Raw genomic sequence first — 25,979 nt, 5'->3', positions numbered from 1 at the left:
ACAGAGGGTAACTGGAATGATGACACAGAACTAGACAGAGGGTAACTGGAGTGATGACACAGAACTAGACAGAGGGTGACTGGAGTGATGACAGAACTAGACAGAGGGTGACTGGAGTGATGACACAGAACTAGACAGAGGGTGACTGGAGTGAGGACACAGAACTAGACAGAGGGTGACTGGAATGATGACACAGAACTAGACAGCGGGTAACTGGAATGATGACACAGAACTAGACAGCGGGTAACTGGAATGATGACACAGAACTAGACAGCAGGTGACTGGAGTGAGGACACAGAACTAGACAGAGGGTTACTGGAATGATGACACAGAACTAGACAGAGGGTAACTGGAATGATGACACAGAACTAGACAGAGGGTTACTGGAATGATGACACAGAACTAGACAGAGGGTAACTGGAATGATGACACAGAACTAGACAGAGGGTAACTGGAATGATGACACAGAACTAGACAGAGGGTTACTGGAATGATGACACAGAACTAGACAGAGGGTAACTGGAGTGATGACACAGAACTAGACAGAGGGTAACTGGAATGATGACACATTACTAGACAGAGGGTAACTGGAATGATGACACAGAACTAGACAGAGGGTAACTGGAGTGAGGACACAGAACTAGACAGAGGGTAACTGGAATGATGGCACAGAACTAGACAGAGGGTTACTGGAATGATGACACAGAACTAGACAGAGGGTGACTGGAGTGAGGACACAGAACTAGACAGAGGGTAACTGGAATGATGACACAGAACTAGACAGAGGGTAACTGGAGTGAGGACACAGAACTAGACAGAGGGTATCTGGAGTGATGACACAGAACTAGACAGAGGGTGACTGGAGTGATGACAGAACTAGACAGAGGGTGACTGGAGTGAGGACACAGAACTAGACAGAGGGTAACTGGAATGATGACACAGAACTAGACAGAGGGTAACTGGAGTGATGACACAGAACTAGACAGAGGGTGACTGGAGTGATGACAGAACTAGACAGAGGGTGACTGGAGTGATGACACAGAACTAGACAGAGGGTGACTGGAGTGAGGACACAGAACTAGACAGAGGGTGACTGGAATGATGACACAGAACTAGACAGCGGGTAACTGGAATGATGACACAGAACTAGACAGCGGGTAACTGGAATGATGACACAGAACTAGACAGCAGGTGACTGGAGTGAGGACACAGAACTAGACAGAGGGTGACTGGAGTGATGACAGAACTAGACAGAGGGTGACTGGAGTGAGGACACAGAACTAGACAGAGGGTAACTGGAATGATGACACAGAACTAGACAGAGGGTAACTGGAATGATGACACAGAACTAGTCAGAGGGTAACTGGAATGATGACACAGAACTAGTCAGAGGGTAACTGGAATGATGACACAGAACTAGACAGAGGGTAACTGGAATGATGACACAGAACTAGACAGAGGGTAACTGGAATGATGACACAGAACTAGACAGAGGGTGACTGGAGTGATGACAGAACTAGACAGAGGGTGACTGGAGTGATGACACAGAACTAGACAGAGGGTGACTGGAGTGATGACAGAACTAGACAGAGGGTGACTGGAGTGAGGACACAGAACTAGACAGAGGGTAACTGGAATGATGACACAGAACTAGACAGAGGGTAACTGGAATGATGACACAGAACTAGTCAGAGGGTAACTGGAATGATGACACAGAACTAGTCAGAGGGTAACTGGAATGATGACACAGAACTAGACAGAGGGTAACTGGAATGATGACACAGAACTAGACAGAGGGTAACTGGAATGATGACACAGAACTAGACAGAGGGTGACTGGAGTGATGACAGAACTAGACAGAGGGTGACTGGAGTGATGACACAGAACTAGACAGAGGGTAACTGGAATGATGACACAGAACTAGACAGAGGGTGACTGGAGTGATGACAGAACTAGACAGAGGGTGACTGGAGTGAGGACACAGAACTAGACAGAGGGTAACTGGAATGATGACACAGAACTAGACAGAGGGTTACTGGAATGATGACACAGAACTAGACAGAGGGTGACTGGAGTGAGGACACAGAACTAGACAGAGGGTAACTGGAATGATGACACAGAACTAGACAGAGGGTAACTGGAGTGATGACACAGAACTAGACAGAGGGTGACTGGAGTGATGACAGAACTAGACAGAGGGTGACTGGAATGATGACACAGAACTAGACAGAGGGTAACTGGAGTGAGGACACAGAACTAGACAGAGGGTGACTGGAGTGAGGACACAGAACTAGACAGAGGGTGACTGGAGTGATGACACAGAACTAGACAGAGGGTGACTGGAATGATGACACAGAACTAGACAGAGGGTAACTGGAATGATGACACAGAACTAGACAGAGGGTAACTGGAATGATGACACATAACTAGACAGAGGGTAACTGGAATGATGACACAGAACTAGACAGAGGGTAACTGGAGTGAGGACACAGAACTAGACAGAGGGTAACTGGAATGATGGCACAGAACTAGACAGAGGGTTACTGGAATGATGACACAGAACTAGACAGAGGGTGACTGGAGTGAGGACAAAGAACTAGACAGAGGGTAACTGGAATGATGACACAGAACTAGACAGAGGGTAACTGGAATGATGACACAGAACTAGACAGAGGGTGACTGGAGTGAGGACACAGAACTTGACAGAGGGTAACTGGAATGATGACACAGAACTAGACAGAGGGTGACTGGAATGATGACACAGAACTAGACAGAGGGTAACTGGAGTGAGGACACAGAACTAGACAGAGGGTATCTGGAATGATGGCACAGAACTAGACAGAGGGTTACTGGAATGATGGCACAGAACTAGACAGAGGGTGACTGGAGTGAGGACACAGAACTTGACAGAGGGTAACTGGAATGATGACACAGAACTAGACAGAGGGTAACTGGAATGATGACACAGAACTAGACAGAGGGTAACTGGAGTGAGGACACAGAACTAGACAGAGGGTATCTGGAATGATGGCACAGAACTAGACAGAGGGTTACTGGAATGATGGCACAGAACTAGACAGAGGGTTACTGGAATGATGACACAGAACTAGACAGAGGGTGACTGGAGTGAGGACACAGAACTAGACAGAGGGTAACTGGAATGATGACACAGAACTAGACAGAGGGTAACTGGAGTGATGACACAGAACTAGACAGAGGGTGACTGGAGTGATGACAGAACTAGACAGAGGGTGACTGGAGTGAGGACACAGAACTAGACAGAGGGTGACTGGAGTGAGGACACAGAACTAGACAGAGGGTAACTGGAATGATGACGCAGAACTAGACAGAGGGTAACTGGAATGATGACACAGAACTAGACAGAGGGTAACTGGAATGATGACACAGAACTAGACAGAGGGTAACTGGAGTGATGACACAGAACTAGACAGAGGGTGACTGGAGTGATGACAGAACTAGACAGAGGGTGACTGGAATGATGACACAGAACTAGACATAGGGTGACTGGAGTGAGGACACAGAACTAGACAGAGGGTGACTGGAGTGATGACACAGAACTAGACAGAGGGTAACTGGAATGATGACACAGAACTAGACAGAGGGTTACTGGAGTGATGACACAGAACTAGACAGAGGGTGACTGGAGTGAGGACACAGAACTAGACAGAGGGTAACTGGAATGATGACACAGAACTAGACAGCGGGTAACTGGAATGATGACACAGAACTAGACAGCGGGTAACTGGAATGATGACACAGAACTAGACAGCAGGTGACTGGAGTGAGGACACAGAACTAGACAGAGGGTGACTGGAGTGATGACACAGAACTAGACAGAGGGTAACTGGAGTGATGACACAGAACTAGACAGAGGGTGACTGGAGTGAGGACACAGAACTAGACAGAGGGTAACTGGAATGATGACACAGAACTAGACAGAGGGTAACTGGAGTGAGGACACAGAACTAGACAGAGGGTAACTGGAATGATGACACAGAACTAGACAGAGGGTTACTGGAGTGATGACACAGAACTAGACAGAGGGTGACTGGAGTGAGGACACAGAACTAGACAGAGGGTAACTGGAATGATGACACAGAACTAGACAGCGGGTAACTGGAATGATGACACAGAACTAGACAGCGGGTAACTGGAATGATGACACAGAACTAGACAGCAGGTGACTGGAGTGAGGACACAGAACTAGACAGAGGGTGACTGGAGTGATGACACAGAACTAGACAGAGGGTAACTGGAGTGATGACACAGAACTAGACAGAGGGTGACTGGAGTGAGGACACAGAACTAGACAGAGGGTAACTGGAATGATGACACAGAACTAGACAGAGGGTAACTGGAATGATGACACAGAACTAGACAGAGGGTGACTGGAGTGATGACAGAACTAGACAGAGGGTGACTGGAGTGATGACACAGAACTAGACAGAGGGTAACTGGAATGATGACACAGAACTAGACAGAGGGTGACTGGAGTGATGACAGAACTAGACAGAGGGTGACTGGAGTGAGGACACAGAACTAGACAGAGGGTAACTGGAATGATGACACAGAACTAGACAGAGGGTTACTGGAATGATGACACAGAACTAGACAGAGGGTGACTGGAGTGAGGACACAGAACTAGACAGAGGGTAACTGGAATGATGACACAGAACTAGACAGAGGGTAACTGGAGTGATGACACAGAACTAGACAGAGGGTGACTGGAGTGATGACAGAACTAGACAGAGGGTGACTGGAATGATGACACAGAACTAGACAGAGGGTAACTGGAGTGAGGACACAGAACTAGACAGAGGGTGACTGGAGTGAGGACACAGAACTAGACAGAGGGTGACTGGAGTGATGACACAGAACTAGACAGAGGGTGACTGGAATGATGACACAGAACTAGACAGAGGGTAACTGGAATGATGACACAGAACTAGACAGAGGGTAACTGGAATGATGACACATAACTAGACAGAGGGTAACTGGAATGATGACACAGAACTAGACAGAGGGTGACTGGAGTGAGGACACAGAACTAGACAGAGGGTAACTGGAATGATGACACAGAACTAGACAGAGGGTAACTGGAATGATGACACAGAACTAGACAGAGGGTGACTGGAGTGAGGACACAGAACTTGACAGAGGGTAACTGGAATGATGACACAGAACTAGACAGAGGGTGACTGGAATGATGACACAGAACTAGACAGAGGGTAACTGGAGTGAGGACACAGAACTAGACAGAGGGTATCTGGAATGATGGCACAGAACTAGACAGAGGGTTACTGGAATGATGGCACAGAACTAGACAGAGGGTGACTGGAGTGAGGACACAGAACTTGACAGAGGGTAACTGGAATGATGACACAGAACTAGACAGAGGGTAACTGGAATGATGACACAGAACTAGACAGAGGGTAACTGGAGTGAGGACACAGAACTAGACAGAGGGTATCTGGAATGATGGCACAGAACTAGACAGAGGGTTACTGGAATGATGGCACAGAACTAGACAGAGGGTTACTGGAATGATGACACAGAACTAGACAGAGGGTGACTGGAGTGAGGACACAGAACTAGACAGAGGGTAACTGGAATGATGACACAGAACTAGACAGAGGGTAACTGGAGTGATGACACAGAACTAGACAGAGGGTGACTGGAGTGATGACAGAACTAGACAGAGGGTGACTGGAGTGAGGACACAGAACTAGACAGAGGGTGACTGGAGTGAGGACACAGAACTAGACAGAGGGTAACTGGAATGATGACGCAGAACTAGACAGAGGGTAACTGGAATGATGACACAGAACTAGACAGAGGGTAACTGGAATGATGACACAGAACTAGACAGAGGGTAACTGGAGTGATGACACAGAACTAGACAGAGGGTGACTGGAGTGATGACAGAACTAGACAGAGGGTGACTGGAATGATGACACAGAACTAGACATAGGGTGACTGGAGTGAGGACACAGAACTAGACAGAGGGTGACTGGAGTGATGACACAGAACTAGACAGAGGGTAACTGGAATGATGACACAGAACTAGACAGAGGGTTACTGGAGTGATGACACAGAACTAGACAGAGGGTGACTGGAGTGAGGACACAGAACTAGACAGAGGGTAACTGGAATGATGACACAGAACTAGACAGCGGGTAACTGGAATGATGACACAGAACTAGACAGCGGGTAACTGGAATGATGACACAGAACTAGACAGCAGGTGACTGGAGTGAGGACACAGAACTAGACAGAGGGTGACTGGAGTGATGACACAGAACTAGACAGAGGGTAACTGGAGTGATGACACAGAACTAGACAGAGGGTGACTGGAGTGAGGACACAGAACTAGACAGAGGGTAACTGGAATGATGACACAGAACTAGACAGAGGGTAACTGGAGTGAGGACACAGAACTAGACAGAGGGTAACTGGAATGATGACACAGAACTAGACAGAGGGTTACTGGAGTGATGACACAGAACTAGACAGAGGGTGACTGGAGTGAGGACACAGAACTAGACAGAGGGTAACTGGAATGATGACACAGAACTAGACAGCGGGTAACTGGAATGATGACACAGAACTAGACAGCGGGTAACTGGAATGATGACACAGAACTAGACAGCAGGTGACTGGAGTGAGGACACAGAACTAGACAGAGGGTGACTGGAGTGATGACACAGAACTAGACAGAGGGTAACTGGAGTGATGACACAGAACTAGACAGAGGGTGACTGGAGTGAGGACACAGAACTAGACAGAGGGTAACTGGAATGATGACACAGAACTAGACAGAGGGTAACTGGAATGATGACACAGAACTAGTCAGAGGGTAACTGGAATGATGACACAGAACTAGTCAGAGGGTAACTGGAATGATGACACAGAACTAGACAGAGGGTAACTGGAATGATGACACAGAACTAGACAGAGGGTAACTGGAATGATGACACAGAACTAGACAGAGGGTGACTGGAGTGATGACAGAACTAGACAGAGGGTGACTGGAGTGAGGACACAGAACTAGACAGAGGGTAACTGGAATGATGACACAGAACTAGACAGCGGGTAACTGGAATGATGACACAGAACTAGACAGCGGGTAACTGGAATGATGACACAGAACTAGACAGCAGGTGACTGGAGTAAGGACACAGAACTAGACAGAGGGTAACTGGAGTGATGACACAGAACTAGACAGAGGGTGACTGGAGTGATGACAGAACTAGACAGAGGGTGACTGGAGTGAGGACACAGAACTAGACAGAGGGTGACTGGAATGATGACACAGAACTAGACAGAGGGTAACTGGAATGATGACACAGAACTAGTCAGAGGGTAACTGGAATGATGACACAGAACTAGACAGAGGGTAACTGGAGTGATGACACAGAACTAGACAGAGGGTTACTGGAATGATGACACAGAACTAGACAGAGGGTAACTGGAATGATGACACAGAACTAGACAGAGGGTAACTGGAATGATGACACAGAACTAGACAGAGGGTGACTGGAATGATGACACAGAACTTGACAGAGGGTAACTGGAGTGAGGACACAGAACTAGTCAGAGGGTTACTGGAATGATGACACAGAACTAGACAGAGGGTAACTGGAGTGATGACACAGAACTAGACAGAGGGTAACTGGAGTGAGGACACAGAACTAGACAGAGGGTAACTGGAGTGATGACACAGAACTAGACAGAGGGTTACTGGAGTGAGGACACAGAACTAGACAGAGGGTAACTGGAATGATGACACAGAACTAGACAGTGGGTAACTGGAATGATGACACAGAACTAGACAGAGGGTTACTGGAATGATGACAGAACTAGACAGAGGGTAACTTGTAGCCATGATAACGACCTGGTCCCCTGTCTACCCTGAAACAACTCTGCCCCTGTATCCCCACAGGGAGACAAGCAGTGGGGACTAATGGGACCTATTCTCCTCAAAATCGCCACAGAGAGATACTAGGGACCTGTTCTATCCGAACATCTCTACTAGGTACCTATTCCACATCAGCATCCAACTTTAGAACTTTAGACTAAGTGGTCTCCCTGTCTCGGCACTTCCGCGATATTTTATGTATATTATGGAATTTTCAGAGCAATAAGCCATGTTAATGGTTGTACACGAGGCGTTTTATGAAAAGGCAAAAGAATACAATTGAGTCACACCAATGAGTTTCACACCATGTTTGGGGACATTTCGGAGTTCTTCTAGCGAGATCACCACTGTTATTGTGAAGGAAGTCTTTGTATTTAAAGAGTCTTTCAAACACTTTTTTCAGAAATAATTGAAAACATGTTTACATTTCACGACTTTTGCCAAAGTTTGATGACTCACAAGTCTTGTCATTGAGGAGTTAAAGTATTGTTTCTGTGATGTGCAAAATTGTGTCAATTAACCTCAAATCAAACAGGTAAAAATGTTTTGTCTTATCTCTTTCCATTAACATCAATATAACTCATACTAAACAAATAGGTCCAATTACAAATTTAGGTCAAGGTGCAATGCTTTATATTTTTGTTGTTGTCATCAATTGGTTTGCATTTGATGTTCCTCTGAGATAACTAATTGTTAATTGGTTTAATGTGCACCATATGTTCTGTGTTGGTCTACTGTAATGCTTTTTGAAACCAGTATTTCTATTTGTATCCAACTCTTGACACTGGAAGCTCTGTATTGTGTAAATTACACTGGACACAGACCACATGAATGCATTTTGATTGTTTTTTCTCTTAATTGCTCTAATAATCGAGAATTGAACAGACAGGCAAATAATACTAAAAGAACCCCGAAATAATGTATTAAATTTAGAATACCATATTCGATGTAATAAGCGCCCCGCTCTAATAAGCACCCACGGTGATATTTCCTAATATATTGTCTAGTGCACAATCCTAATTATCATCCTTTCCGATTGATCAATGTACAAAAGACTTATATATATTCGTGTAAAATACGCACTCGTGTGTTATATGCACTCCTCATTATGGGCAATTAAATTCTGGAAAAATAAATCTGTCGTGTAAAAACATTTCAGGCTGTCAGCATAAACCACGAAATTTATCTTTTAACTCTTTTTTCCACAAAATTAATATTCTAATAAGAGCCCCTTGTTTATAATTTTGAGAGCACCCTGGGCGCTTATTACGTCGAATACAGTAGTGTTTCCTTAAGGATACTTTTTCAGGTGGCTTGGACTCACAACATTTTGCCCAATTTGAGGCTCATCCATACACAAAGATTGCACTTGGCAAGGCCTCTGCAATGTCGAGACATGATTTCATTTTGCTGATGTAGCCATCCTTAGCAACCAGGAAGCCATAAAATGTGTGCTTTCTCTCCATGGATTGTCTCCAGAGCAGTTGTCTAGAACTGGGCCCCTGCTTCACCAATGAAATACAGGAATATGACCAGTTTAACTACACTTCAGACAACAAACCACCATTGCGCCTGTCAACGTATATTTGTCTTGTCAAAGAAAAGCCCTATATTCACAAGTAATGGGAGTAAACTGAGAGCCGTAATCTTTGAGAAAGGTACCTTCAATATGTTTTCAAACAGTAAATGGTTCTAAGTAATAGATACTAGTAATTCTAACTACGGGCAATAACTGAATAACCTTTCGCTTGACAATAGAAATCTTAGGAATTCAGTAGATAACATATCAGGACAAAGCTTGTAACATGTGGAGCATTTCACATGGTAATCTCTTTGTGTCTATAAGGAAGTGATTCAGTCATGGTTTTCATTCTTTGTATGGTGGCACGGGTGGCCCAGTCGTCTTAGGTGCCTGATTTGTGTGCAGAGTTGCGTCCCTTGGGCACACCAGAAACCTATGATTGTGGGTTCGAAATCCCGGTACGTCCCGATTATGTTTCTAGGTTTTTCAGCACCATACCCGTGCTCGTGGGTTCCACTGAAGTGGTAAACGTCTGAGGCCTGCATCACTTCGGGCTTTCCTCCCACATTAAGGTGACACACCGCGATATAACTGGAATACTGTTAAAAGTGGCGTTAACGCAACTCACTCACTCGTGGGTTTCACCGAAGTGAATGTTTAGCAGTCGTGGTTGTACCACTAGGACATGAGATACGTTAGATAACATAAACATTCTGACAAAACATACATACTGCATAACAGTAACAGATGACACATATCAGAGAGTGTCATGTCATAGATAGGGCAGTGATATCTCACATCAGATACTGATATGACCATTTATACACTGATAGCAAACAGTATACACTGTGAAATCACACACCAGATGCTGATTTGACACATCAGACAAACGTGTGAGGCATGCATCACTTCGGGATTTCCTCCCACATTAAGCTGACACGCCGCAATATAACTGGAATACTGTTAAAAGCGGCATTAAACCCAACTTACTCCCTCACTCACTCATGCTTTGTGCAGCTAAAATGTTCTAAACATCTTCAGCAATTTATCTCAGACATGTTTACCGTCTCCGTGGTCCCGTGGTAGAGTGTCTGCCCGGAGAGCGGAAGGTCTGGGGTTCCATCCCTGGCTGCATCATACCAAAAGACGTTAAAAGATGATACGTGTTGTTATCCTGCCTGGCGGTCGGCATTAAGGGGCTTTAACAAAGACTGTTTGGCTTGGAGTATACTGTGTCTGAGTTTGGTATTCATGTTAATTTAATATGAACGTGCTCAGCCCCACGTTGGGCGCCAATGTAGCGGCCATAAAAATTCCGAGTCCCGAGATGGGATTCGAACCACAGACCTTCTGATCCGAGGTCGGACGCCTTGTCCACATGACCAAAGAGGTTAACCCCATCAGCAATCTGACAAGGTAAGGATGTCATCTGTAGGATGACTCCACGCCCTGCTACACCTGGATGAAGTCGGCTGACCTGAAAGGTGAAACAGAAGGCTTTCTGTTTACTATTCAGGACGAATCACTTCCCACGCAAAACCGTCAATGTGTGATTTTGCATCAAAATGTAAAATATGAAATGTAGATCATGCAATGAATTTAATGAGGTTATCCAACACCTTATCAGTTGATGCCCAGCTTTAGCACAAATGCAGTATCTTAAGTGACATGATGGAGTGACTTGATGTACATCTCAGAGGTATCCAGGCCAACAAACCTGATCTTGTCCTTTCCAATGACTTGGAATTTTCTGTCCCTTTTGACACTGATGTGATTGACAAGATTCAGGAAAAACATGGCACATTTGCAGACCTTGCTTATGAAACATCACGCTCACATCCCAAGTACCAAGTTGTCCGACTTCCAATTGTTCTTGGTGCCATAGGTTTGGTACCTCCCGATCTCTTGACATACATTGGGAGAGTACCCGGGTTTGCTACCAGGAATACAACCCTTCTGACAATCAGGGTAATGCAGAAGGCTGCAGTGTTGTGGAGTCTTCACATTCTCCGAAAAGTTCTGGGTGGGTTTGACTAGGCAGCGCTTCCTGGGAGCAGTCCTATTCGCTGTCTGGGCTGCGTGTAGAGGGTGCAAGGGCCCTGAGCTGATGATGAGCCTTACCAGCCTGACCAAATCAGGACTAGGATCATCCAAACCCTCTTTGCTGCATTTTTTATTATACCCCTGACTTTTAAAAGTCGGGGGTATATAGTTATACCAAGTTTCCGTCCGTCCGTCCGAAAACTTTGTCCGCGTGATTTCTCTTAAACTATTCAGTGGATTCATCTCAAACTTAGTACATATAATCTGTGTCATATGGAGGGGTGCAGTCTAAAGAAAAAAATTGTTTATGAATTTTTCAAACCCTAAACCTATCCTCGCTATTTAATTTGATACTACTGACACACTAGGCGGGTCGGGGGTATTAGTGAGCCACGCTCACTTTTTTTTCTTGTTTTATCTGTTATAAAAATTAAATTAAAATTTTAAAAAATAATTGTATAGCACCTAATGACAGTCTGCTAATTACTCACTGGCGCTTGAAATATAAGATAAAGTTTATAGGGTTTCATGGGAAGGGGAATGGTTAGGAACGAAATATACAAATCCTATGATGATAATTGGACTATTCCATTATTAGCAATATCAGCCAGAGTCACTTCCCTGTATCATGATGGAGGACTGCTTGGTTGGGTTTGATCCCCGGCCTCATCATACCAAAACACTTAAAACATTGTGCTTGTTGTTTCCCTGCCTGCCGCTCAGCATTAAGGGGATAAAACAGTGTGAGGTATCAATGTTACACTGTAACATGGTGTCTCAGTGGGCTAAAGCACTCTAAAACAGGCATTAGTCAGTAAAAGTACAAGCAGACACACTTCCCCAACACATTTTGTACAACTTTGTTGTCAGCCGCCATTTTGCAGTTGCTGAAGCAGTTATTAATTTCTGAAATTCATAATTTTAATTGTCACGTATGTAAACTTTGCCAGCAAGATAAATATTCGCATAATTTTGAAAAACAAAATGTACAGGTATTTTCCAAACGTATTGTGATCTAAAATTCATTAGCATTTCAAGTTGTAGTATACCAGTATGTAGTACCACACCCCTTTCCTGTCAGGTGACCAAGGCTGTGTAAGTCTTGGTCAGGGAACGGAAAGGAAGGCCTCACTCGTAACTTAGCTAAGGCTAGGCTAACACCGGGTGTCCGCTTCCGCATCATGGTTTATTGTGCAGCAGTTGTAACAAGTATATTACAATGACATTCAAAGAATAGAAATTACACAACGGGCATCCTTGAGTTATCACTGCTGGGGTCAAGAGTTCCACTCACTCGTGTCAAACTAGGCAACATTGACCACTCCAGCAGCCTAGACAGCTGCCGCCTATGCAACACTTCATCAAAAGCCGACATGACCCATGATAGGCTTGAACCCGTGAAGATCCGGGGTAGAATAGGTCTTCAGCATCCCATGCTTGTCGTAAGAGGCGACTAATGGTATCGGGTGGTCAGGCTCGCTGACTTGGTTGATGCATGTCATCGGTCCCATTTGTGTGGATCGGTGCTCATGATATTAATCACTGGATTGTCTGGTCCAGACTCAATTATTTACATACCGCCGTCATATAGCTGGAATATTGCTGAGTGTGGCTTTAAACAACAAAACAACCAACCATCACACATATCCTTAGACAGATCTAGAGCCTTTGTCTTGTCATCTGCCTTCAAGTTTGTTGACAGTCCTTCCCCGCGGACCAATCAGTCAACTATTGTTAGTTCAGTTATGCTATTGTCTTTGAACTTCCCTAATGTAGTCAACAGAATAAACATATAAACTGTGTGTTGCTTTTAGGATAACTCTATTTATTGTTTTTACGGAAGTGCTCTACTAAGCGGTTGTATTTGTTGTTTGATTTGATTAAGGTCAGGTTGGATTAAGGTAAGGATATGCATCATTCCACTGAGGATTGGTGGGGAGGTGGGGGGGATTAATATTGCATAAATATTGAGTCACATTTTTGGCTTAGGATCAGCAGATATTAATTACAAGATTTACAGTATTTGTCTGTGTTTATATTCAAGTTGGTATTTCCGCTATCCAAGGTGTGCAGTGAGGCCGTCTTATTGTTGATAGTCATTTTGGAGACATAAATGTGAAGTTTAGTCATTTTTTATTCACTCTCGCGTTAATTTCATGGTTTATAGATCAAAGTGACTGAATCGCTAGCTCTCCATAGGGCTTCCAGGACAGAAAATGGAGCTGTACAACTAACATGAACAAAGGATAAATAAGCAACTGGAAATAGTTTTTCATGTTTGGGGATATTTTCAGATCAACATTACTCAATTGTGCGTTGTCCTTAACATAATATTTATGTGTATGTCATTTTTAATTGAGTTTTTGTGTGTAACAATGTCCAAGTCCTTTTTGTGGCACTAATCTTATAAAGTGCCTGGTTTTAGTGTTGCTCCCACTTTTTAACTGTTTAATCTATCCCTTCTCCAATGGATGTGTGAAAATCTCGGTCTATGACTACTCCTGTCCTTGTAACACATGCTGCCTCAAACCTTGTCATCGTAACCATGGTAACAGGGTTTATGAAAGTAGACTACAGCGTTGAGTTTTAAAGGACAACTGAAATTAGAAACAGATTTAATGGAAACTGAACTTTCTGAGAATAAATTTCTATCTTAGTATTTATTTTGGACAGTCTTTATCATTGATTCACATTTCTAAGACAGTTTTTCTCTATGATTCACATTTCTAAGACTGTCTTTATCATTGATTCACTTTTCTAAGGCAGTCTTTATCATTGATTCACTTTTCTGAGGCAGTCTTTATCATTGATTCACATTTCTAAGTCAGTTTTTCTCTATGATTCACATTTCTAAGGCAGTCTTTATCATTGATTCACTTTTCTGAGGCAGTTTTTATCATTGATTCATATTTCTAAGACAGTCTTTCTCTTTGATTCATATTTCTAAGACCGTCTTTATCATTGATTCATATTTCCAAGACAATCTTTCTCTTTGATTCAGATTTCTAAGACAGTCTTTCTCTTTGATTCACATTTCTAAGACTGTCTTTATCATTGATTCATATTTCTAAGACCGTCTTTCTCTTTGATTCACATTTCTAAGACAGTCTTTATCATTGATTCAGATTTCTAAGACAGTCTTTTTCTTTGATTCATATTTCTAAGACAGTCTTTATCATTGATTCAGATTTCTAAGAAAGTTTTTATCATTGATTCACATTTCTAAGACTGTCTTTCTCTTTGATTCACATTTCTAAGACTGTCTTTATCATTGATTCAGATTTCTAAGACAGTCTTTCTCTTTGATTCAGATTTCTAAGACAGTCTTTATCATTGATTCACATTTCTAAGACAGTCTTTCTCTTTGATTCACATTTCTAAGACTGTCTTTATCATTGATTCATATTTCTAAGACAGTCTTTCTCTTTGATTCAGATTTCTAAGACAGTCTTTCTCTTTGATTCAGATTTCTAAGACAGTCTTTCTCATTGATTCATATTTCTAAGACAGTCTTTCTCTTTGATTCACATTTCTAAGACTGTCTTTATCATTGATTCATATTTCTAAGACAGTCTTTATCATTGATTCAGATTTCTAAGACAGTCTTTTTCTTTGATTCATATTTCTAAGACAGTCTTTCTCTTTGATTCAGATTTCTAAGACAGTCTTTCTCTTTGAATCAGATTTCTAAGACCGTCTTTCTCTTTGATTCACATTTCTAAGACAGTCTTTATCATTGATTCATATTTCTAAGACAGTCTTTTTCTTTGATTCATATTTCTCAGACAGTCTTTATCATTGATTCACATTTCTAAGACAGTCTTTATCATTGATTATCATCCCTAACCCCCCCCTCTAACTGATTAGATATCTTTTTGTTATCCCATTGTTCTACGAAATCCATTTGAAATGTGTTTTTTTGTACGTAAAATGTCTTGAGTGTTTGCACCCAAACAGGTATGTGTTTTTGTGCCAAGAATATTTTTGTATTACAGTTTTGTAGTTTCAAACTTACACATTGCTTTTTGTATGAAAAAAAGTTAATTTATTATCACTTTTCTGTCAAAACAAAAGATCTACAATTACCTTATGGTTCATCAATTTACTGGCCTCTTCTCCAGTGACAAGAATTTATTACTTTCCTATCACAATCAGTCAATTTGGGTTGTGCCAATGTGGACTGACTACACTCAAGGACCACGTACATTTAGGTTAGTCATATTATGAACTTGATGAAATGTTTTACCATAATGTTCAGCTCATTGTTTGCATTAAACATGAAAAAATAAATATGATCAAACAGATTTAGTTTAGTTTTTTAGGGTACAAAATCATCAAGTGCTTTGGGTACAGTTTTGTTTTATGTACAAAATCACATAGGCCCTACATTCATCCAGTCGACGTGTGTATCTACTTTCATCCGTTCTGAAGATTAGGGAGGGGGAGTAAACGTTTTAAAAACAATCCTTAATATTCTAAATTGTCCTTCTTTCAATGACAGACCAATAACAATATTCTGTTGTTATTATTATGGCTTATCAATATGTTATATCGCTCTCCGCTGCCGTCGTTTTCAGAAAATAATTTTCAAATCATCGAGCGTGGAAACCTTTACGGTTTCGGATTTAGACTTACAAATTTGATGTTACGCACCGGCGGCAATCACGAATAAATATGAAACAAATAGGAGTGAAGACTGCTATCCAGATGAATAAATAGTAAACAGTTGTAGAAAAAAAGTAACCTATGTATTTTCTTTTGAATTTGAATCTATTTCGGAATTTGTTTTATGATCGCTTACCAACTTTTGCATATTTTGCTTCGATGTGTCATGCGGTACGGTGCTTCCGGTTTCAGAAATAATAGCTAAAATTGCAAGTATTTTCGATTATTTTCCGTAAACTGCATTGTATTGCTATTGTATGATTTACCTAGAATGTATATCAGTTCAGGTTTTGCGTATCATCCAATATTTGTCATTATTTTCAGTGTTTGTTGACTTTGTTCAACTAAACAAAAAGCGAGTTAGGCCACGCCCAAACGTATCACTGACGTTTGTCGGCTTGTCAATGTGTCCGAAAGTTTATCAAACGAAATCATTTGAAAACTCTATAAAAATGATATTTTTTTACACAGATTTATACATGCGTGTCAATAATTCTAGAAAATTAAGTTAGATGTAACAAAATTATTGTAATAGTCTTACGGGATCACTATGCATGTGGAGTTGTTTGTTTACCGCCGTTGCCATGATCGTACAAGTTTCATCCAATCGATGATGTTACGATTCAGATTGTTTTTGTTTATAATTAATTACTTCGAAAATTGCTAATTTTTAGAAATTAAGAAACTTGAGTGATTTCCCTTCGTCAGCAAACAATAAATTATGATCGAATGTGAAAAATAATAACATTATAAAGAAAATATCGGACTGCATGCCGCTCAACGTGAAGTGCCAAAAGTCAACAATGGCCGTTTCTGGTAGTTGTGTGCCGCGAAGTTTGGCTGAAACATTTTAAACTCGCGATATTTTCTTTTTGAGGTAAATACACTACTGAAAGTTTTGATATTGAGCAAGCTGAGCATTTATGCATGCCATACGTAATTTAAATGTAACGCAAAGCCTTCTTGGTAAATAGATATGGCGAGGTTTGTTTGTGGGTGTCGTTATGCTATTCGCCTGTCGAACTGGTTCGACAGTAGCAACACGGGTAGTGACAAACTCTGTCGAACTGGTTCGACAGTAGCATTGAGAGCATTAAAATCAAATGGTTTGTCCATAATATCATACACCTTAGTATTTGATGTGGAAGTACCTAAACATAAATCCTGGAGAAGGTGAGCTGCGGAACCTCTTGGTTTTGTATCGCTTTACAGTACCTCCAAACTGATAGGATATTGTGCATTCATTGATAACTTGGCTCATCTGATCACCTGCCCTGTTTCTAATTTAGGTTTGAAGAAGATGAAGTCACACCTGAATGACTGGTGTCCATCTTTCTTCAGTCGGGAAAACCGAGGGAGACTACTCCATGAGGTATGCTGATTATATTTATCACGTTCATTCGTTACAAAACTAGCAACTGTGCCCGGATTAAAAATAAGTAAATTATTCAATGAAAATTAAAATGCTCAGTGACAAACTTTTTAATATTTGGGGGTTCTACAAAAGAAGCAAAGCATTTTTGGGGGGTCCACACTTCTATTCCAGCAGTGATTTTCTTTGTGTGTAAGACCTGTGGACACATTGCTCTTTCTGGTATATAAACAGTAATTGCCATAGGTGGAGGCCCATATGTCTTATCTGCAATTTACTGTGAATAGTTTAATCTCTTAGGTATGGAATGCTGTGATTGTGGTTAAAAAAGTCATGTGATGTTTTTATGTTCATTTATGACTTATCTAGACATGCTCAGAGGGTGATATTCGGCCAAGAGTCTGTAGCAAATGTTAGTGAACATTCCGAAATGTTGCTCAACTAATGTTGAGGCGCATAGAGGTGACTTTTCACTGATTACAGGGACAATAAGGAAGAGGCTTTGATTCTTACTATTTCAATTATTAGGTACGATTTTTATTTAAGATCCCAATTTTCAATGAAATAATAATTTTCACTAATTTGCCTGTCAAGGGCACTAATAGAGTAGCCTAGTGGTTAAAGCGTTTGCTCGTCACGCTGAATACCTGGGTTCGATTCCCGACATGGGTACAATGTGTGAAGCCCATTTCTGGTGTCCCCGCCATGATATTGCTGGAATATTGCTAAAAGCAGCGTAAAACCATACTCACTCACTAATATAGTTAGGTATCCTTGATAAATCCTTGATATTTGTCACCGCCATTCACTCATTGGTTAAGTCAAGTGGTATTTTTTAATGTCAAACACCTACACCACTTGGGGCTTTCCTTCCACATGCTGACAAGCTGTGATATAACTGATATACTACTATTCAAGCGGCGTTAAACCAGACTCACTCACCTCTGATTGTTTGACATCAAGTGTTGCAGTCTTGATTTAGACAAGAGGGCTGCTTACATCACCATGGTTACAATCTCCTCACCTGTGCTCATTCTGTATTTATACCATAAGCTAGGAGTACATATTACATAAAAGTACAGGACTTCCGATGTATTTTTAGGCAAAGGATTATTTTCTAAAAATGTGAGTGCCACATAAAACTTAACCTTTTTGAATAGTTGTACCAAAAATATACTATGGTATTGTGGAAGATCATGCTATTTTAGATCAGGCATTTCTAAATCAGCACGAGAGTCATATATATATATATATTGGGTGAACGGGGTGGAGCCAAATTCTCCTTGTGAAAATAATTTGTTGAGAGAGAGAGAGAGAGAGAGAGAGAGAGAGAGAGAGAGAGAGAGAGAGCTGTCATATCAGCAATATTTCTAATCATTCATATTACATACCATACTTATTTGACACTTAAGAACACTTAAGACCTTGTGAAGTTTAATGGTTCCAGTTTATCTTTGAGAAGGTTATTGCATGCCACAAGATATCCATGGCAACCATGTAGGTATTGATTTGTGTTTTCATTTGCCTTTCAGATTGTGGATGGATTTTTTCTTGTTGTCTCACAAAATGGCACGATTGTTTTCATATCAACGGAGATCACAACTGTCCTTGGTCACAACCAGGTTGGTTTTATTTTTACTTGAAGAGAGTTTTGATATTTCTGATTGTCATTGTGAATAATGGGTGGTTTGTCAGCCAGTCATTGTGAATAATGCGTGGTTTGTCAGCTAGTCATTGTGAATAATGTGTGGTTTGTCAGCTTGTCACTGAATAATGCGTGGTTTGTCAGCTAGTCATTGTGAATAATGAGTGGTTTGTCAGCTAGTCATTGTGAATAATGTGTGGTTTGTCAGCTTGTCACTGAATAATGCGTGGTTTGTCAGCTAGTCGCTGTGTATTAATCATGTTAATAATGTGTGGTTTGTCAGCTAGTCATTGTGAATAATGTGTGGTTTGTCAGCTTGTCACTGAATAATGCGTGGTTTGTCAGCTAGTCGCTGTGTATTAATCATGTTAATAATGCGTGGTTTGTCAGCTAGTAATTGAGATAATGCAGTTTTTCAGCTAGTCATTGTGAATAATGCATAGTTCGTCAGCTAGTCATTGTGAATAATGCATAATTTGTCAGCTAGTTACTGAAAAATGCATAATTTGACAGCTAGTCATTGTGAATAATGCATAATTTGTCAACTTGTCATTGTGAATAATACATAGTTTGTCAGCTTGTCATTGTGAATAATGCATAGTTCGTCAACTAGTCATTGTGAATAATGCATAGTTTGTCAGCAAGTCATGGTAAAATATGCATATTTTGTCAGCTTGTCACTGTGGAGAATACATGGTTTATCAGCTAGTCATTGTGAATAATGTGTGGTTTGTCAGCTAGTCATTGTGAATAATGTGTGGTTTGTCAGTTAGTCATTGTGAATAATGCGTGGTTTGTCAGCTAGTCATTGTGAATAATGCGTGGTTTGTCAGCTAGTCATTGTGAATAATGAGTGGTTTGTGAGCTAGTCATTGTGAATAATGTGTGGTTTGTCAGCTAGTCATTGTGAATAATGTGTGGTTTGTCAGCTAGTCATTGTGAATAATGTGTGGTTTGTCAGCTAGTCATTGTGAATAATGCATGGTTTGTCAGCTAGTCATTGTGAATAATGAGTGGTTTGTCAGCTAGTCATTGTGAATAATGAGTGGTTTGTCAGCTAGTCATTGTGAATAATGAGTGGTTTGTCAGCTTGTTATCGTGAATAATGCGTGGTTTGTCAGCTGCTCACTTGTGCTTGTAGGTTTCACTAAGGTGGTTGAAATCTCAGACCCGCTCCAGCTGGGGCTTTCTCTCCTGTAAACCATTCAAGGCCTCAGTAAAACTTTCAAAATATTTTAGGGAGGACATTTCCAATTTTGACGTATTGAAAAAAATGCAATTACACATCCCAATCCCAATCCTCAGATGCTTTGTCAAGTGAAAAATGGTTATTATCTAGCTGCAACTGAAACAACTCAATATCGGAAAATATTATTTCTGATAAATAATAGTTTCAGATAGGATTTATCCAACCATTGCATGGAGGTTCTTTGAAGTTATATTACTGGGATTTTCTAACCAATTCACCGATGTAATTGTACAAGATGTGCATACAGTTGATTGCTATTTCTGGCTTAGTTTACGAGCAAGTACACACTGTAGTCTTTATTTCTGCATATAAAACAATGCCAAGCAGAACAGAAATAGGGGGCACGGGTGGCCCAGTTGTCTAAGGAGCTGCGATTCGCTGTGCAGAGTTGCGTCCCTTGGGCACGCCAGAAACCTATGATTGGGGGTTCGAATTCCGGTTCGCCCCGATTATGTTTCTAGGTTTGTCAGCACCATACCCATGCTCGTGGGTTTCACCGAAGTGGTAAACGTCTGAGACCTGCATCACTTCGGGCTTTCCTCCCACATTAAGCTGACACGCTGTGATATAACTAGAATACTGTTAAAAGCGGCGTTAAAGCAGAACAGAAATACAACTTAAATGGTGTATCATGTCTAGTGAGAATTTATCGCAAATTTCACATTTTTATTGGCCAAGTTTGTTATCACCTGTTCGTTGACCTGAATTCTCTGAAGGGATACAATGTAGTTTTTTTATTGTGCATAATGTTGACCGATAGCTTCACCCCTTCAAGTGCATTAATCACCAACAAAAACACATGTCAGTTTGGCTGCAGCTCTTTATTGTATACTAATCAAAAGAAGTTAAGGATCACCTGATTCTTTCATATTTCTATAGTTAATCTCTCATGTCATGACTGATTAACTTTACCATTATGAAAGAATCGGGTGATCCTTAACTTCTTTTGAGTAGTATATATCCCTTCTTATGATATACGACTTCTCATTCTTTGATCCTCCGATAGGTGTAACTTCTGGGGTAGAATAGGTCTTCAGCAACCCATGCTTGCCATAAAAGGCGACTATGCTTGTCGTAAAAGGTGACTAACAGGATCAGGTGGTCAGGCTTGCTGACTTGGTTGATGCATGTCAATGTAATTGCGTGGATCGATGCTCATGATATTAATCACTGGATTGTCTGGTCCAGACTTGATTATTTACAGACTGCCATCATATAGCTGGAATATTGTTGAGTGCAGCGTTAAACAGCAAAACAACAAACAACAACAACTTCGCGCAGCGAGAATAGCGCCAAACACAAGTCAAACCAGTCTAAATATTAGTCAATAATAAGCAAATGTTGACAAGAAAAAGCTGATCCATATTTCGATACTTTCAAAGTTGGAGTGCTGTATCCCTTTAAGATGAAAATCTTAACTTGTTTCTTTAAAGTCTGGAAACCATGATGCAGTGAATAAATGAAAACATACATTACTTCCTCCAAAGAACCGGAAGATCTCGGGTAGAATAGGTCTTCAGCAACCCGTGCTTGCTGTAAGAGGCCACTAATGCTCGTCGTAAGAGGCGACTAACGGATCTGGTGGTCCGACTAAGCCTCACTGACTTGGTTGATGCATGTCATTGTATCCCAATGGGGTTGATCGATGCTCATGATGTCAATCACTGGATTGTCTGGTCCAGACTCGATTATTTACAGACCGCCATCATTTAGCTGGAATATTGCTGACTGCGGCATTAAACAACAAACAAACAACAAATAATCCTGTTGAAAAACAACCATTTTGAAATAATTGACATGTACGCAGATAGCTGATGGCGTCTGATATTATGCTTTGATCTTTTTTTGAAACCACCTCATGCTACATGACAAGGCAAGATTGTTTGTCACACTTTGTTCTCACAATGGTCATCCCCTGGATATACAACATATTCCTTAGGCCATAATGCCCTACCTGCAGCTCAAAGACATTGCTATTAATAGCTCCTAATTGCAACTGTGTAAAAACATCTGTAGACCAGCAGTGGCACATGCTTGCCCAAGGGGACTGTTGGTTGTCTGAGTGCTGTGTTGTGCTCAGGTCTGACGCCCACAACACAGGGAACAGACAGTACCACATGTTCAGTAACTGCAGGCTTGAGGACTGTAAGGGTAATTATTCCCCATGATTGTTGTCATCTGGTATCGAGTTGTTTGTACAATCAGTTAATAATATCATCATTTCCACCGTATTGCATACATGTAACCTTTCCTGTCTTGAGTTTGTTTGTTTGTGTTTTGTTTTGTTGTTGTTTGTGTTTAACGCGGCACTCAGCAATGTTTCAGTTATATTACAGCGGTCTGTAAAATAATCAAATCTGTACCAGACATGCCAGTGATTGACATAATGAATACCAATACTATGACATGTATCAACTAAGTCAACGAGCCTTATCACCCGTTTGACCACCTGTTTGACCACCCGTATGATCACCTGTTTGACCACCGTTTGACCACCCGTTTGACCACTGTTTGACCACCCGTTTGACCACATGTTTGACCACCCGTTTGACCACGCTTTGACCACCCGTTTGACCACCTGTTAGGACAAACATGGATGCTGAAGATGTGTGGATGTGTGCTGTTATTAATACCTAGTATGGAACATTTTGTAATTAAACTACTTAATTGATAGGACCACCTCCATGGTCTAGTGATAGAGTGTCCGCCCGGAGAGCGGAAGGTCTGGGGTTCGATCCCAGGCCGTGTCATGCCAAAAGACGTTTAAAGATGGTACTTGTTGTTACCCTGTCTGGCGGTCGGCATTAAGGGGCTAAAACAAGGACTGGTCGGCTCAGAGTCAGTAAACTGTGTCTGAATATGGTATTCATGTTAAACTGCGGCATGGTATCTCAGTGGGCTAGCACTATAAATCGGCGTCAGTCCGGACTAGTACAAGCAGCCACACACACACACATGTGTATGCACGTCGCTATATAAGTGCAATAATTTTGGACGTGACGTCAAACCCCATTTCACCTCACCTTAATTGATAGATAAATAATTATATTTGAACTAGCAGTCACAAGCTATGACACTTTAGAGACTTAAACCTAATTGGCAGGGACTGCCAAGACTAACTCCCCTCTCAAGAAATATTCAACACTCTGTTCTGATAAAGTTTGAGCAGTTTACCTTACATTTGTTGGAGTAATAATTTCCTTGTTATTGATGGCAGTTGCCTCAAGTCTTTGATAGGCATTTAGAACATGGATACATGACACTTTTAAGTTATACACTTCTTTTATTCTTTGAATGACATTTCAGAGCTACTTCTTGCTCCTTCATCTGGTGAATACTTGGAAAAGTGCATAATGTTAAATATCATCATACCATGATATATTAACTTTTTGATGGTAAGGAAGAGAATTTATGGATGTCAACTTCTTTATTATGTCCAAGTCAAAAAAGGTTTATTGTACAAAAGGCCTCTGACCCATATACCAGTGTGTGTGTGTGAGTGTGGTTTTCGCAATATTCCAGCAATATCACGGTAGGGGACACCAGAAATGGGCTTCACACATTGTACCCTTGTCGGGAATCGAACACGGGTCTTCGGCGTGACGAGCTAACGCTTAAACCACTAGGCTGCCCGACCGCCACTCCATATACAAGAGAAAGTTACGCATGTAGATGCAATCATAAATGTTACACATTGGGATATACACGTTGTTTGATTAATTCATTTCTTTTGGCTAATGCATGCTTAATATAAAGAGAAAGATTTCATATATTAGATTCGTTCTTTGTCGTCAGAATAACCACAAAGGCGTTTATCGTGACATTACTATTAAATTATCTTTTATATATTTCTTTTGAAGATCATTGTAAAATGGACAAACTAACTAAAATGAATTTCCTTTTCTTTCTCTAGATTACATAATGGACAAATTCTTTTCAGTTTTCAATGGACAGTTTTCTTCCTTCATTTACAAATAATTCTAGTAAACCAAGTTGATATTTAATGAAATGTTTTCTTAAGTTTTTCGTAGTGACTACTGATAAATATATTTCTGGTTTAAGTAAAGTCTTGAAAGTTTTGTAATATTCAAAACGTGAACTATCCTTTAAAGTGGAATGCCATTCTTGGGAGAACATATTTATAGACCGATTTCGAAATTCATTAAGAAATATAGTTACATTTCCAACTGGCTGACATATAAAACCAAAATCATGATAAAATAAAAGATTTCTTATATGCGATGTCCATGTATTCTCTTCCATGTAATCTGAACGTAGAAGCATGTTATAAGCTAATATATTAGACGTAGTTCATGCATATAAAAGAATTTAAACATCTCAACTGAGAGTTAATATATAGTGGGTATATACCACATTCACCATAAACCATACAGTTTGTTTTTGTTTGTTGTTTAACGCCGCACTCGGCAATATTCCAGCTATACGACGGCGGTATAAACCATACAATTTGGTGTAGCAGATCCGACACAAAGAAACTTTTTACATGCTAATCAGAAAACCTACTCTAAACAGTCATTGAAATCCCCACACTTCAGAACCATACAATACAATTGGTTGTATCTGGGTATCAAAAGATAGGTTTCTGGCGTGCCCAAGGGACGCAACTCTGCACAGCAAATCGCGGCGCCTTAGATGAAGATATTAGGTGACATTAGAATGATAGTTACATTCACCTGATGAGGGGGTAAGCATATACTCCGGATCGTTGTGTTCCTCATAATAAAAAAGTTGACATCCATAAATTCTCTTCCTTATGTGTATCACTTCTAAATGCCTTTCAAAGACTTCATGATGGTAGCTGATTTTTATTTTTGAAAAATCATGCCTGTTTATGTAGGTTTAGTTCTTGATTTGATATGGCTGCTCACAATTATAATTTCAATGATAAGGATTCGGTTTGTTCTTTGTTTAATGCTGCACTCAGGGATATTCTAGCTATAAATAATAGAGTCTGGACCAGACAATCCAGTGATTGACATCATGAGTATCGAACCTCGCAATTGGGATACAATGACATGCATCAACCAAGTCAGCCAGCCTGACCACCCGATCCCGTTAGTCGCCTCTCACGACAAGCATAGTTCCCTTTTACGGCAAGCATGGGTTGCTGAAGAACAATTCTAACCCGGATCTTCACAGATATGTCTTTTATGACAAGCATGGGTTGCGGAAGAACAATTCTCTCTTGGGTCTTCACAGGGGCTGAGCACATTGAACAGCAGCACCTTAGAGGTCTGGCCAGTCCTGTCCCCCCTCGTCTCTTGAACAAGTCGTAGATAAAATTGCTCCTCAGATGTGGCTGATGATCCACACTTATGAAAATAATAATGCGACATTATCGTTGTTAAGTAGAAGGAAATCCTATAATACAGGGATTTGACCATAATGCCATGAAGTATGGCTTTATCAGGGAAGATCACAATTTTTATACACGTGTGGATGAAAAACCCATATGAGATAACTCCAGGTATCAAATACCGTATTCGTCGTAATAAGCACCTCGCTCTAATAAGCTCCCACGGC

At 41.1% G+C, this 25,979-nt stretch overlaps 1 protein-coding gene across 1 annotated transcript in view; it reads left to right on the top strand.

Moving 5' to 3' along the window:
- The window catches only part of LOC124143674 (hypoxia-inducible factor 1-alpha-like), a 106,745-nt gene that overhangs the window by 20,302 nt on the left and 60,464 nt on the right, over positions 1-25,979 (top strand). Inside the window, exons 3-4 of the mRNA XM_048387430.1 lie at positions 17,459-17,541; positions 19,074-19,163. Coding sequence (XP_048243387.1) covers positions 17,459-17,541; positions 19,074-19,163 — 173 coding nt within the window. The remainder of the gene's footprint in view (positions 1-17,458; positions 17,542-19,073; positions 19,164-25,979) is intronic.

The sequence above is a fragment of the Haliotis rufescens genome, unplaced genomic scaffold (genome assembly GCF_023055435.1).
Source record: "Haliotis rufescens isolate VD_foot unplaced genomic scaffold, xgHalRufe1.0.p SCAF_7, whole genome shotgun sequence".
NCBI classification, from domain to species: Eukaryota; Metazoa; Mollusca; class Gastropoda; order Lepetellida; family Haliotidae; genus Haliotis; species Haliotis rufescens.
This window is presented reverse-complemented; position numbering and strand designations above follow the sequence as displayed.